The sequence below is a fragment of the Dendrobates tinctorius genome, unplaced genomic scaffold (genome assembly GCF_039654945.1).
Source record: "Dendrobates tinctorius isolate UK_male_01 unplaced genomic scaffold, ASM3965494v1 ptg000028l, whole genome shotgun sequence".
Lineage (NCBI taxonomy): Eukaryota > Metazoa > Chordata > Amphibia > Anura > Dendrobatidae > Dendrobates > Dendrobates tinctorius.
In genome coordinates, this window is record NW_027361696.1 from 21,668,570 (window position 1) to 21,683,398 (window position 14,829).

Here is a 14,829-nt window from a genome sequence, read left to right on the forward strand (position 1 = left end):
TTTCAAAAACACGGACAGCACACGGATGGAACACACGGACATACGGATAGCTCCGGTACCGTTTTTTCCAGTACCGGAATTATCTGGACGTGTGAAACTGCCCTTATCCGAATGTTTTCTGAAATATATATATATATATATATATATATATATATATATATATATATATATATATATAATCATATACACTTATTACACAATTCTCTTTCCCTTCACAGCCCTCGGCTCAGTATAAGTTATATTTTTACAAATATTTATCTTAAGTTAATATTTATTGATGGTGAGAATTGAAAATACAGCAAAATTGTATCATCATGATTATATTCAGCAGTCGTCATGTCACACTGGCGAACGTAGTGCCCCCTATGTTCACCCCCACATACACAACGGTGACCCTGCCAGGATCAGCGGGTCCTATGTGCAGAACCTAGAGGCCATATCTTATAGGGTTGCCTATAGCAAACAATCAGATCACTTCTTTCATTTCCTTACCTGCCCTACAGCAATGAGAGCTGTGAATGTATTGGCTGTTGCTCCTCCAGTTGGCTTACTACTATCACTTTCTGTACCAGCCATTTGATTGGTTGCTATGTAGCTTGTTGACCCAATCAGATTTCAGCTTACATTTTGAAATGCATGTTTGGAAGCTTTTTTCATCTATCTGACTGGTTGCTATGGGCAATGTCTGTAGGCTTTGTCTTGCACGCTAGGCCCTCAGCTCCTGGTCACTTAATTGACATGTTAACGAGTACAGTAATTAACATGCACAGTTTAGAATTTACAGGCCTCCACTCTTCTCTGGAAACCTCCATTACTGTATTTACAAGAACCAATTCTCACACATGCGTTGCTTCTTAAGATGTTCAATGGCCGAGCGGTACGCTTTAGTCGTCGTCGACAATGATCAGATGGCATGTAGTTTAGTCTCGCTTTTGTGGTGCTCTGTGGGCCGAGCGGCGCTCTCTCTGATCGTTATCGCTCTCACAGCAAGTCGCGTGACTCGTTTAGTGACGGGATTAGGAAGCAAAACATCAATGGTGGCCATAGCGATGCAACTTGTACTGGAGGAACAATGGCGCTTGAAAAATGTTTTCGGGAATGATCTATGGATGGAAATCTGCACTACTCACTTAATATGGTGGCAAAATTACATTAACGGAAAGCGCCTTAATCCGCCATTAACTTTTTGATTAAAATAAAAATCAGGATATTTTCTTTTCCCTTATCATTGATGGGTTGATAGACGCCGACTGCCAGTGGCGGAGGATCAGTCCCCTTCCAGGCCATTTTTCACATGACCCGCAGACTATTCACCCACAGTCTTAAGTCACGTGCTTAACAACCAGTTGTCGGATGCAATTTTTACAGCGCTGACCCCTACAATCTAGTCTTGTGAAGTAGACGTATCATGGGAAAGGCAAAACAGTGGGGAAAAAAAAAGCGTATATACAACACATACCTCCAGCACGCCTGATGGTGCTTCTATACACCAGTGGTGCATAATAAAATTATTAATGGGGCAGAAAGGGAGGAAAATGTGCCGCTGCCTTCCTACTTTAGGCCGTTTGGAATTTATTACAAGTTAAAGAGGAACTCCATCACACGGGCACTGATCTTCACTGTTGGTAGCTGGTACAATGTAACTGCAGGTCCTGGGTTCAAACCCCACCAAGGACAACATCTGCGAGGAGTTTGTGTGTTCTCCCCGTGTTTGCGTGGGTTTCCTCCCACATTCCAAAGACATACTGATAGGGAATGTAGATTGTGAGCCCCATTGGGGACAGCGATGCTAATGTGTAAAGCGCTGTGGAATTTGTTAGCGCTATATAAAAATAAAGATCATCATCAATGCGGAGGAAAATGCGGTTTTCTGGACTTTTCACCAACATATGAAAACATCTACATAAAATAAGATCGCATACAAACCGATAATGGCATCTACTTTTCTGGAGTTGCCCTTTAAATACAGATTTAAAAAAAAAATGCTTCAAACCTGGGGACTCAGTAAGTAGGTAGGTAAATGATACCCACGACACAAGTGGCAAGTCGCTGAGATGTTGGTGGATAAATAAATTATGGAGCAGCGGAGAAAGATTGTGTGCGGTGACAAACGTGGATCCCCGGAATTTGCTGCAATGTTGGTCTCACTGATGGATTTTATAGCTAATGGGAGGGCGGGAGAGGGGTGCGACGTAACTGATTGTTGGGGGAGGGAAGTGGGGCATTTTAGCTGAGACATATCCCACAACGAAAGGTTAATGCTGAACGGTCTCTTTTCCCTTTTCAGTCTCATAAATAATTTAAGTGCATTTTCAGGTGCGAGAGACGAAAAACGTTAACCTGTTGTGCTCAGCGTTTTCTATCAGACCTTTTTTGTTTTTTTATATAGGGGGGTTGGTCTGAGACGATAAATACCGATGCGGATAGCGCTCTCATATCCTGGTGGAGCAGGTCTGGTCATCAGGCTGCTGCCTATTTAGTAAATCTTTCCCAGTACACACACGTCCCTATCTTCCCCACCCCAACCCTTATTGTACCTCCCCTGAAGTAAAGACCCTCCCCTTTTCCCAAAAAAATAAAAAAACCCCGCCTTAGTTGTACTCCTCAAGGTATCTGTAGGTTGGGTTTTCATAGCCTTGGTTCTGCATCTTGCTCAGGTGCTTATCTTCGGGGGTCCTGGAAGCTTCCACCTGCAAAATGATGAATCAAATTATGGATATTAAAGGATCCCAAGCTACACCTACCCACTTCCAAAAGTGGCAAAATTCTAGTGCAAAAGGTATTCCAAGCTGTGGCAGGATTACAGTTGCTAAAATGCTCTGCAGCTCTAAAATCATACTAGGAGTTAGGGAAATAGAAATTAAGGTGCCACTGATGACCATCGGGTGCAGTGTGTGTTACCAGCAAGTCACAGGATCACGGGTACAGAATTTCTCACCTCTATAATCCCATGGCTGATGGTCCCATAGGGTTTACGTCTAATGAGAAGCAGGCTTATAATTATCACCATTGCCACAGCAACTGCCACCACCAACAGACCGATCAGAGCTCCCCGGTTAAACGTGACCAGGGTGTCTGGTTCCTGTAGGAGAAATCATTACTCAATTACTGGTAAACTGATGAACGTGGAGCCTTTATGAGGACAGGAAGTTTTGAGCGCCTGTTTTCAATCGTTCTCAGTCTGGATTCATTAAAAGCCATTGTTATTTTGTTTTCGCATCCCTTTACTTAACATTCAGGATTACGAGACTCATAGGCTATGTGCACACGCTGCGGTTTTTGCTGCGGAGCCGCTGCGGATCTGCAGCAGTTCAGACAGTGTACAGTAGCATGTAAGTCTATGTGATTTACAATCTGCTGTGCACATGCTGCAGATTTTTAACTGCGGAAAAGCTGCGGTTTTGAATCCACAGAAACAAATGACATGTCACTTCTTTTCTTCGGATTCTGCTGCGGTTTACCATCTCCTCCATTGTAAAGGTGATAAACTGCAGGGGAAAACCGCAGGCCATTTTACCCGCGGTTTTACCTGCGGTTCCGCAGATACAAATCTGCAGACCAATCCGCAGCGTGTGCACATAGCCTCAAAAGGGATCTCCATTATTATCAACATTGAGATCACAACAGTTTGGATGTCCTTAGCCCCCCCCTCGCAGGACCACCTGCTTTGTCCTGACCCTTTTTATGGCCCAATTCCTGGGACAGTCCTCACTAAATCTGGAGTATGGAATCCATTCTAAAATCATTGTGGACTCAGACTGATTGCAAAAGGAGGCAAAAAAACTGAAGTTTTCCATGTTGAGCAGACTACTTTGAAATGGATGTCTGGCCACCACCCGGTCTGATATTGATAACCTTTCCTGGACAACCCCATTTAAGAGGTTTTACTTAGCTAGTTCTAGGCTGCCCATAGAATTTATACATCCGGGTGGTCCACACTTTACTCTGTACTGACATTCTAAGATGATAGTGCAGAGTAAACTGCTTGAATGAGATGAATGTCAGACACAGCCAGATTCCCCATAAAGAAAGCAAAGTTCATGGTCTACTCACCAATTCATCACGCTGGATGTCTTCAGACTGATAGTGCACTGGCTTTACTGATCCGTTATCCTAAATATGAAAAGCACACCGTGCGTAATCACCTGGCCTCCATATACTCTGACTCTATAAATATAAACAATTAGATGTTGGCCCGATGCTATCGCATCGGAAGGGCAGTGACATCATGGCCCACCCACCTGCGTGCAGTCACAGCCAGCAGGAAAGACGGTGCTTTGCGGCCTGTGCTGGAGATGGGGTGCGGCGCCACCAAAGGGTGGCCGCACCCCATCTCCAGCCGCGGTCTTTCCTGACGGCTGTGACTGCATGGAGGTGGGTGGGCAGGCAGGCAGCGGCGGGATCCGGTGCGTGTAGTCAGGCGGCGAGTCCTAGCGACATCCCTCTCATTACACCCTCTCATTATACCCCTCTCATTATACCCCTTTCGTTATATCCCCCTCATTACAACCCTCTCATTATACCCCCCCTCATTACACCCCTCTCACAGCCGGCAGGAAAGACTGTGTTTTGCGGCCTGTGCTGGAGATGGGGTGCGGCGCCACCAGAGGGCGCCCGCACCCCATCTCCAGCACAGGCCGCAAGCCGCGGTGTTTCCTGCCAGCTCTGACTGCACGGAGGTGGTTGGGCAGGCAGTGGTAGGTCCAGCGGCGGCGAGTCCGGCGGTGGCGGGGGGGGTCCAGAGACGGGTCTAGCAGCGGAGGCGGGCTCAGTGGTGTCCCGCTGGTGGTACTGTGGAAGGGCCTGGTATCACCAGCGGGTGCCATATTGGAATACCCATTACTTGGGTATTCTAATATGGCGGCCGGACTGCGCCTGTCGCTGATTGGTCGCGGCCGGCCGCGACCAATCAGCAATGCGGGATTTCCGTTACAGACAGACAGACAGACAGACAGAATTAGACGATTATATAGTAGATGAGAGCATCTAACCTTCTGTCCAGGGAAAGTAATGGTCCGCTCACTAGGGGGGAAATCAGAGTACATGTCCCAGACGGCTGAGCCTGCGGGAAACATGGGAAGACCTATTTAAAGAGCGAAGACTGGCTGGTTCACATATTAAAACTGGGTGACACTACTGATTTTGTCTTCTGAATGATTACCAATGGGCAACAGACGGCCCTGAGGCTGCGGGAGAGATTTAAAGAGACAGAGGCATCACCCAGGCACTGACCTTTCCGTTCTATCTGCTGCGAGTCTGACGAGCCGTCGGCCCAAAAGGCAAAAAGTAACAAGGAAACAAAGCAAGCGGTGAAGACAAGGAGAGAAAGAAAATATTCATAAGAGACCACGCAAAACTGAAGATATAAAGAGAAAGCCAAGAAAAGGGAAATGGGCTGGGAAGACAACCAGACAAGGCTTAGTAGCCTCACCCTCTCCTTGAGACGTCTCGGCAGAGTTTTGGGCTGGGACCCTCATCTCGGGGTAGTCTGTGTCATCATTCAGCTTCTTCTGAGTTGAGCTCAGGAGATCGCTGGCTCCCACCCATTCTGTGCGCAACCAACTTTCTGCAAAATGAAACTTTCCTAAGTATGTTCAAGATCTCTGCTGGCCGTCAGTGATTGCTAACCACTGAGCTACCATGATGCAAATTGTAGGTGTACTATCAGGGCACATTAGGTTTTCTATATGTGTGCAACGAAGGGGCTTCATGGGTATGTGGTATGAAGGTGTTGTATGTGTATTCTGCATGTATAGTATGAAGGTGCTGTATCTGTAGAGTGAGGTTGCTGCATGGTACTGTGCATGTTGTTTGAGGGTTTAGCAAGGGAACTGTAAGTTTGCTATCAGGGTGCTACATGGGTACAACATGTGTGGATTAATTATTACATGTGTGGATTAATGATGTATGTGTTCTTTGGTTGTATAGGTACTGTATCTGTACAATGAAGGTGCTGTGTGCAGTGCATCTGTGGTGTGAGTGTGCTGTATTGGTACTGCATGTGTAGTATGAGGGTACTGTATGAGTACTCTACATATATCCTATAATAGTACCCTAGATCACACATGTCAAACTCTCGCCCACAGGCCAAATTTAACCCCCAGGGTGATTATATTTGGTTTGCGACACTGGCATTGCCCCCCATCAGCATTGCAACTTCAACTGTATCAGCATCCTGGATTTCGCGCCCACTGTGTTGAGTAGTGAAAAGCTGCAGAGACCGCTGCAGCGGGGGACCAGGGTAGAGGTATTTTTTACATTTTTGTTTTTAATATGGGCCCGTTATACTGCATGGAGGACTATATGGGGCCCATTATACTGCAAGGAGGACTATGTGGATCCCATTATACTGCATGGAGGACTATATAGGGGTCATTATACTGCATGGAGGACTATGAGGCCCATTATACTGCATGTAGGACTATGTGGATCCCATTATACCGCATGGAGGACTATGTGGATCCCATTATACCGCATGGAGGACTATGTGGATCCCATTATACCGCATGGAGGACTATGTGGGGCCCAGTATACCGCATGGAGGACTATGTGGGGCCCAGTATACCGTATGGAGGACTATGTGGGGCCCAGTATACCGCATGGAGGACTATGTGGGGCCCAGTATACTGCATGTCGGACTATGTGGGGCCCAGTATACTGCATGTAGGACTATGTGGGGCCCAGTATACTGCATGTAGGACTATGTGGGGCCCAGTATACTGCATGTAGGACTATGTGAGGTCCAGTATACTTCATGTAGGTCTAGGTTGGGTCAGTATACTGCATGGAGGACTATGTGAGGTCAGTATACTGCATGGAGGACTATGTGGATCCCATTATACCGGATGGAGGACTATGTGGGGCCCATTATACTGCATGGAGGACTATGTGGGGTCAGTATACTGCATGGAGGACTATATGGGGTCAGTATACTGCATGGAGGACTATGTGTCCCATTATTCTGTAAAGAATGATAAGAAAAGACGTCCTCAATTGTAGACTTTTTTTTTTAATAAATAACAAGGTTGGCCTGCAACTTTGTTCAATTTTGGCCCTCAGTGTATTTGAGTCTGCCATCCCTGCTCTAGTTGCGGAATCTGGAGAATGAGGGTTTTGTATGTACAGTATCAGTGGGCTGTATGTCTACTATCAGGGTATACTAGGGATATTGTACGTGTGATGTAAGAGTGTTGTATGTGTACCCTGTATGTGTCCTACAGCAGTACTGTATCTGTAGAATGAGGGTACAGTTCATGCATGGTATGAGGTTATTGTAGGAGTGTGCTGTATGAGTACTTTCCATGCGTCCTATGCATGTATTGTGTGGGTGCTGCGTGTGTAACGTTAGTATACAGTATGGGTCATGTAGGTGTAATATGAGATAACTGTATGTGCGTTATTAGAGTATTGTATGTGTACTTTTTGTGAAATGAGGATACTGTATGGATATTTTATTAATGCTATAGAGAGAAAAGATGGGGATTCTATGCATGGGTATGGTATCTTTACTGCATTTGTGGAATGAGGGCATGTATGGTCTGGGTGTATGATATATGTACAATCAAGGTACTGTATGTGCAGTATGAGGGTACTGTATGTGTATTATCAGGCTACAGTAAGGGTACTGTATGTGTGGTATGGAGGTACTGTATTTGTAATATTAGGATATAGTATGAGTACTGTATGTGTGGAATAAGGTTGCTGCATGGGTACTGTGTGATATCAGTATACTTTATGTGTAGTATGGAGGTGCTATTTAGGTAATGTATATGTGAAATGCAGCGGGAATAAAAGTATGTGGGGTATAAGCGTGTTGAATGTGTATGCTAGATGTGTTGTATTTGGGTATTGTGTTGGTGCTGTATATGGAGAATGAGGGTGCTGAATGGGTATTTTAGTGTACTAAGGCTAGTTTCACACTTGCTTTTTTTTGCAGCGCGTTTTTCCCGCAAAAAAACGCATTGAAAAAACGCATACAAAAGCATACAACTGCTGCGTTTTTTTCAAGCATTTTTATGAGCATGCATGAAAAAAACGCAGCGTTTTTATGCGTTTGTATGCGTTTTTAGTGCGTTTTTACCGCGTTTGCGTTTTTTTCCAACATAAGGGTGGCCCCTCACACTAACCCAAACCATGACTTTACTAACCCTAACCCTGACCCTAACCCTAACCCTGACCCTAACCCTAACCCTGACCCTAACCCTTAACCAAATCATACTTAACCCTAACCCAAACCCTAAACCCTAACTAACCCTAACCCTGACCCTAACCCTAACCCTAACCCTGACCCTAACCCTTAACAAAACCATACTTAACCCTAACCCTGACCCTAACCCTAACCCTGACCCTAACCCTAACCCTGACCCTAACCCTAACCCTGACCCTAACCCTTAACAAAACCATACTTAACCCTAACCCTGACCCTAACCCTAACCCTGACCCTAACCCTAACCCTGACCCTAACCCTAACCCTAACCCTGACCCTAACCAAACCATACTTAACCCTAATCCTGACCCTAACCCTGACCCTAACCCTTAACCAAACCATACTTAACCCTAACCCTGACCCAAACCCCAACCCTAACCCTGACCCTGACCCTAACCCTAACCCTAAACCCCCTTAACTAACCCTAACTCTAACCCAAACCCCTAAATTCCATGGTTAAAAAAAAAAAACGCTGGTGCAAAAAAACGCATACATAAGGCTAGTTTCACACTTGCTTTTTTTTGCAGCGCGTTTTTCCCGCAAAAAAACGCATTGAAAAAACGCATACATAAGCATACAACTGCTGCGTTTTTTTCAAGCATTTTTATGAGCATGCATGAAAAAAACGCAGCGTTTTTATGCGTTTGTATGCGTTTTTAGCGCGTTTTTACCGCGTTTGCGTTTTTTTCCAACATTTCCACACTACCCAAACCATGACTTTACTAACCCTAACCCTGACCCTAACCCTAACCCTAACCCTGACCCTAACCCTAACCCTGACCCTAACCCTTAACCAAATCATACTTAACCCTAACCCTAACCCTAACCCTGACCCTAACCCTAACCCTAACCCTAACCCTGACCCTAACCCTAACCCTGACCCTAACCCTTAACAAAACCATACTTAACCCTAACCCTGACCCTAACCCTAACCCTAACCCTGACCCTGACCCTAACCCTTAACCAAACCATACTTAACCCTAATCCTGACCCTAACCCTGACCCTAACCCTAACCCTGACCCTAACCCTTAACAAAACCATACTAACCCTAATCCTGACCCTAACCCTGACCCTAATCCTTAACCAAACCATACTTAACCCTAATCCTGACCCTAACCCTGACCCTAACCCTAACCCTGACCCTAACCCTAACCCTAACCCTGACCCTAACCCTTAAAAAAACCATACTTAACCCTAATCCTGACCCTAACCATGACCCTAATCCTTAACAAAACCATACTTAACCCTAATCCTGACCCTAACCCTGACCCTAACCCTAACCCTGACCCTAACCCTAACCCTAACCCTGACCCTAACCCTTAACAAAACCATACTTAACCCTAATCCTGACCCTAATCCTTAACAAAACCATACTTAACCCTAACCCTGACCCAAACCCCAACCCTAACCCTGACCCTGACCATAACCCTAACCCTAAACCCCCTTAACTAACCCTAACTCTAACCCAAACCCCTAAATTCCATGGTTTAAAAAAAAAAACGCATATGCAAAAAAACGCATACATGAGCATGCCAGTGCGCACATATGCGCATCCATAGGCTATAATGGCCATTTTTAGCGCAAAACGTGCGCATATGTGCGCATGCGCTTTTTTGCAGGGCCAAAAAATGCAACATGCTGCGTCTGGAAAATCCCAACGCACACCCCAAAAAAACGCAGCGCATGAAAATCGCATACATGCGCTTACCAGCGCGCAGGTATGCGCACCCATGTTAAATATAGGGGGAAAAACGCATGCGCAGGTGTGCGTTTTTTTCCAGCGCTAAAAAACGCAAATGTGAAACCAGCCTTAGCATGCCAATGCGCACATATGCGCACCCATAGGCTATAATGGCCATTTTTAGCGCAAAACGTGCGCATATGTGCGCATGCGCTTTTTTGCAGGGCCAAAAAATGCAACATGCTGCGTCTGGAAAATACCAACGCATACCCCAAAAAAACGCAGCGCATGAAAATCGCATACATGCGCATGGCAGCGCGCAGGTATGCGCACCCATGTTAAATATAGGGGAAAAAACGCATGCGCAGGTTAGCGTTTTTTTCCAGCGCTAAAAAACGCAAATGTGAAACCAGCCTAACATAGTACAGAATGGGTGCTGTATGTGTGGGATGAGTGTGTTGTACGAGTACTCTGCACGTGTCATGATGGTACTGTGTAGGCGCTGCATGGGAGTACTGTATGGGCAGTGTCAGGGGGTTGTATGTCTACTAACTGGGTGTAGTATGGCTACTGTATGTGTAATGCAAGACTGTTTATGGGTACTCTACATGAATCATATAAAGGAACTTTGTAGGTGCTGTACCTGGTGCTAAGGGTTCTGTATGGGTACAGAGTATGCGTGATATTTGGGTGCTGTATTTGTCTTATCAGGGTACAGAATTAGTACTGATTATGTGTGCTGTGAGGGTGCCTTATGAGTACTCGGTCATATAATGGTATTGTATCTGTAGAATGAGGGTGCTGTATAGGTACAGTGCATGTGTGGTATGGGTGTACTGTATATATACTATCAGGCGGTATGGGTACTGTATGAGGGTGCAGTATGGGTGCATGTGTGGTAGGGTTGTACTGTATGTATGCTATCAGGCTGTATGGGTACTGTGAAGACACCAGAATATATCTTAATTACCCAGATGACTGTTTTTGCAAACCAAGAAGAATTGATTTTTTATCTGTATATTGGCTTGTGGATTTAAGTGTTTATCTCTGGTGGGTCAAGAAGACAGTCTTGAACACCATTTAACATACTGTGCAAGTCTGTAAAGGTACTGTCACACTTAGCGATGCACCAGCGATCCCGACCAGCGATATGACGCGTTCAGGATCGCTGGTACATCGCTAAGTGGTCGCTAGTGAGCTGCCACACAGGCAGATCTCACCTGCGACATCGCTGGGGACGGGGGTCGCTACTTACCTGTCACACTAGGCGATCCTGCGTCCTCCCGCCCGGCTCCACGCTCGTCGCTCGTCTCTCCACAGGAAGCGCCGCAGGAAGCTGACGACGAGAAGCGGTCCTGAACGTTCTCGCGCGATCAGCGATAACCAGTGGGGGAGCGGGTCGTAGGTAAGCATCAGACACAGCGATGTCGCTAGCAATATCACTATAACGTCACAAGTTATAGCGATATTGCTAGCGATATCCCTTAGTGTGACAGGCCCTTAATAGTGACTTGTACATAGTGTGTTTATCTTTGTTTCTTATGGGCTCATATGCTAATTGTGTATTGTATTCTATAACCAGTTTGTTGATTTCGAAGGTAGATAGGAAAAGGCTGTGAGGGTGGACTGAAGGACACTGGGTAAATCTAAAAAGAGATCACATGCCTTGGGTATAAAAGACTCAAGAGACAGGGAGAGCAGATCTCTTCACACAGAGCTACCAGTCGGACATTCTGCAAAGCACTCAACGGACGAGAGTACTGCAGCCAATTCATCATTGCACCGTCACAAGGGACACGGATCTATGATTCTATAGGAATCAACCTAGGGGTTTTCGGCTTCGGTTGGAAGGATACAGATCTGATCCAGTCACCATCTCTGAACCATGGATATGTTTGGAGAAAGCCAGGTTTTGGGATCCGCCGGATGCCTGGTTCCATGGAGATGGTCGGATAAGCCAGGTGGTGACTCTCTTGTCAACTGGCTTTGTACCTTGTACGGACTCTATGGACTGTTCTCGATCATCTCCCTACGCTTGTCGATATCTCTTCTCTGTGTGTATGTAGGGGAAGTAGACTGACCTGTGGACCTGTCTGCAGTGGGTAGGTAAAGATACAATGTGCTTGACGTGGGCTGCTGTATATGAATGTGGGAGACAGCTAGTGACAGTAGAAGATGGTGTAGTACTGTAGTTTGGCCACAAAATGGAAGCAGGGACAGTGAGGAAAGGGCTTAACATCAGCTTAAGGCTACGAAACCAACCGCAAAATCATGGGGGGCGGAGTTACAGGAGCTCAAAAGGGGAATTCCCAGGGAGGGGAATATAAGAAGGGGTAGAGAGTTCCAGAAGGAAGTCATCCCAGGAGGAGGAGCTTGGGAGAAGAAGAGAAAGAAGGAAGAGACGGACAGGAGAAGAAGCTCCGGACGGGACTGAGGAGAAAGACGATCAGGGGGGTGGCCCTGGCAGGAGAGCCACAGGACAGAGAGAACCCAAAGGTACCGGACAGACGGACTCGACCAGGTGCGGCGCTGTGGTGCTGGGCCTAAGGCAGCCACGGTGAAGGAGCCGCGAGGGACGTCACTGGAAAGGACAGAGACGAAGGTGAATGGTACCTGGGTCTGTGTGTCGAGGCTGTCATGCTGCTGCTGTCTTGCTGGGGTCGTTGAGCGGACAGCCAATAAAGAAGGACCTGTTGAACACTCATCAGTACGATATGATACGATACACTTTATTGATCCCGAGGGAAATTAAGTCTCTGCCTTAAGTTTGTCTGCGACGGAAAACGGACCACCCCCCAGTCTGTACACGTACCTACATGTATATCACAGGTGGAAAAACGACCCTGGGAGCTCTGACGTAACATCTACCATTATCTCGGCAAGACAGCGGAAGGGTGAGACCCTGTAATGTGCACTTGGGGTAATTGCAGGGATTCTTCTGTTTGCTATTGGGTGTTGTGGATCAATAAAGTATTGCCACACTGTTTTACCCTAACCCTGTGTTGTGTGTGTAGTGTATTGCCCACAGGGACATTGAGCGGGCATTCAGTGGTATGAGCCCTGGTCCATGCAGTCTTGCTAAAGGCAACCGGGCCAGCAGACGAGAGCACCCACAGACCCTGTTTCTCCACAGGCACTGTATGGTGTTGGTACTGTATGAGGGTGCTGTATTGTCTTGGTACTGTATGAGGGTGCTGTATAGGTACAGTGCATATGTGGTATGGGGTTACTGTATGTATGCTATCAGACTGTAGGGCAGTGTATGAGTGTGCTGTATAGGTACAGTGCATCTGTGGTATGGGGGTATTGTATGTGTACTATCAGGCTGTATGGGTAGTGTATAGGTACAGTGCATGTGTGGTATGGGGGTACTGTATGTACACTATCAGAATGTATGTGCATATATGAGGGTGCTGTATAAATACAGTGCATGTGTGGTATGGGGGCACTGTATGTATACTACCTGGCTGTATGGGCAGTGTATAAAAATATAGGTACAGTGCATGTATGTAATGGATGTACTGTACGTATACTATCTGGCTGTATGGGTACTGTATGAGGGTGCTGTATGGATACTGTATGTGTGGATGCTGCATGTGCTCTGTATGGATGCTGTATGGGTATTGCATGTATATTGTGTGGATGCTGCATGTGCTCTGTATGGATGCTGTATGGGTATTGAATGTATATTGCGTGGATGCTGCATGGACACATGGGCGTACTACGGTGTACGTATGTTCTGCTATGAGCCCTGTACGTCTGGCACTCACCGATCTGTTCCCGTAGCTCTGGCGTCAGCTGGGGGTTTCGGTACAGTAGAGACAGAGACTGATTGACCCGCTCCTCAATTACACGGAGATGGGTCAGAACCTGAAGAAGAGACCTCAACATAATGACTGGCAAAGGAAACCATCTGAAAAACCAGCAGAGACCACCGTGGGGAAGACCCCTGTACCTGGAACTGGATGGTCTCAGCTCTGTCCGGCTCTGCGCTGCTGACGTGCTGGTAGTGACGCACTGTATGGCGCTGGTCTTTCTGCTCGGCATGTATGTATTTCTTTAGGGCTAGAAGAACCTTCTCCGGCTGCTCGAGACCAGACACAAAATAACATTATCCGAAAACATTGATAATGACCTGAGGAGGCCGAGGAAGAGCGGCTTACATCAAGGGGGGTGGTCTGTACGCTCGCCAAATAGTTCTCCAACGCCGCCCTACGGTTATCATTCAGAGCCGCCACCACCCGACCAAGATGCGTCTCCACCAAACGCTGGCGCTGAGCCGAAATCTGACTCTCCAGGGTCTGTAAGATTGATTGGAAGTGCTGAAAAGTGAAGAACGACAGTCAGTGACGAGGAAGACACCGGGTGGATACACAGCTCAGCAGACAGTTTCACACAGGATAGGATTAGATACACGGCTCAGCAGACGGTATCACACAGGACAAGGATTAGATGCACAGCTCAACAGACAATATCATACAGGAGAGGATTAGATACACTGCTCAGCAGACAGTATTGCACATGGTAGGATACACGCCTCAGCAGACAATATCATACAGGAGAGGATTAGATACACTGCTCAGCAGACAGTATCACACAGGAGAGGATTAGATACATGGCTCAGCAGATGGTTTCACACAGGAGAGGATTAGATGCACAGCTCAGCAGACTGTATCACACAGGATAGGATTAGATACAGAAGTCAGTATCATACCAGAGAGGATTAGATACACAGCTCAGCAGACAGTATCATACAGGAGAGGATTAGATACACGGCTCAGCAGTCAGTATCACACAGGATAGGATTAGATACACAGCTCAGCAAACAGTATCACACAGGATAGCATTAGATACAGTAGACAGTATCACACCGGTGAGGATTAGATACAGCAGTCAGTATCACACCGGTGAGGATTAGATACACAGCTCAGCAGACTATCA

At 46.5% G+C, this 14,829-nt stretch overlaps 1 protein-coding gene across 2 annotated transcripts in view; it reads right to left on the reverse strand.

Annotated features, from left to right (window-relative positions):
• Nucleotides 1-253: 253 nt before the first annotated feature.
• Nucleotides 254-14,829, reverse strand: part of APLP1 (amyloid beta precursor like protein 1) — a 55,226-nt gene continuing 40,650 nt past the window's right edge. The window contains exons 9-17 of one of the 2 annotated variants that reach the window (XM_073570426.1): nt 14,052-14,210; nt 13,844-13,972; nt 13,659-13,758; nt 5,432-5,566; nt 5,233-5,256; nt 4,992-5,062; nt 4,054-4,113; nt 2,939-3,082; nt 254-2,690 (exon numbers count right to left, since the gene is read on the reverse strand). In XM_073570426.1, the coding sequence (XP_073426527.1) occupies nt 2,592-2,690; nt 2,939-3,082; nt 4,054-4,113; nt 4,992-5,062; nt 5,233-5,256; nt 5,432-5,566; nt 13,659-13,758; nt 13,844-13,972; nt 14,052-14,210 (921 nt within the window). In that variant the 3' untranslated portion in view covers nt 254-2,591. The remainder of the gene's footprint in view (nt 2,691-2,938; nt 3,083-4,053; nt 4,114-4,991; nt 5,063-5,232; nt 5,257-5,431; nt 5,567-13,658; nt 13,759-13,843; nt 13,973-14,051; nt 14,211-14,829) is intronic. The other variant, XM_073570427.1, reaches the window with a different exon arrangement.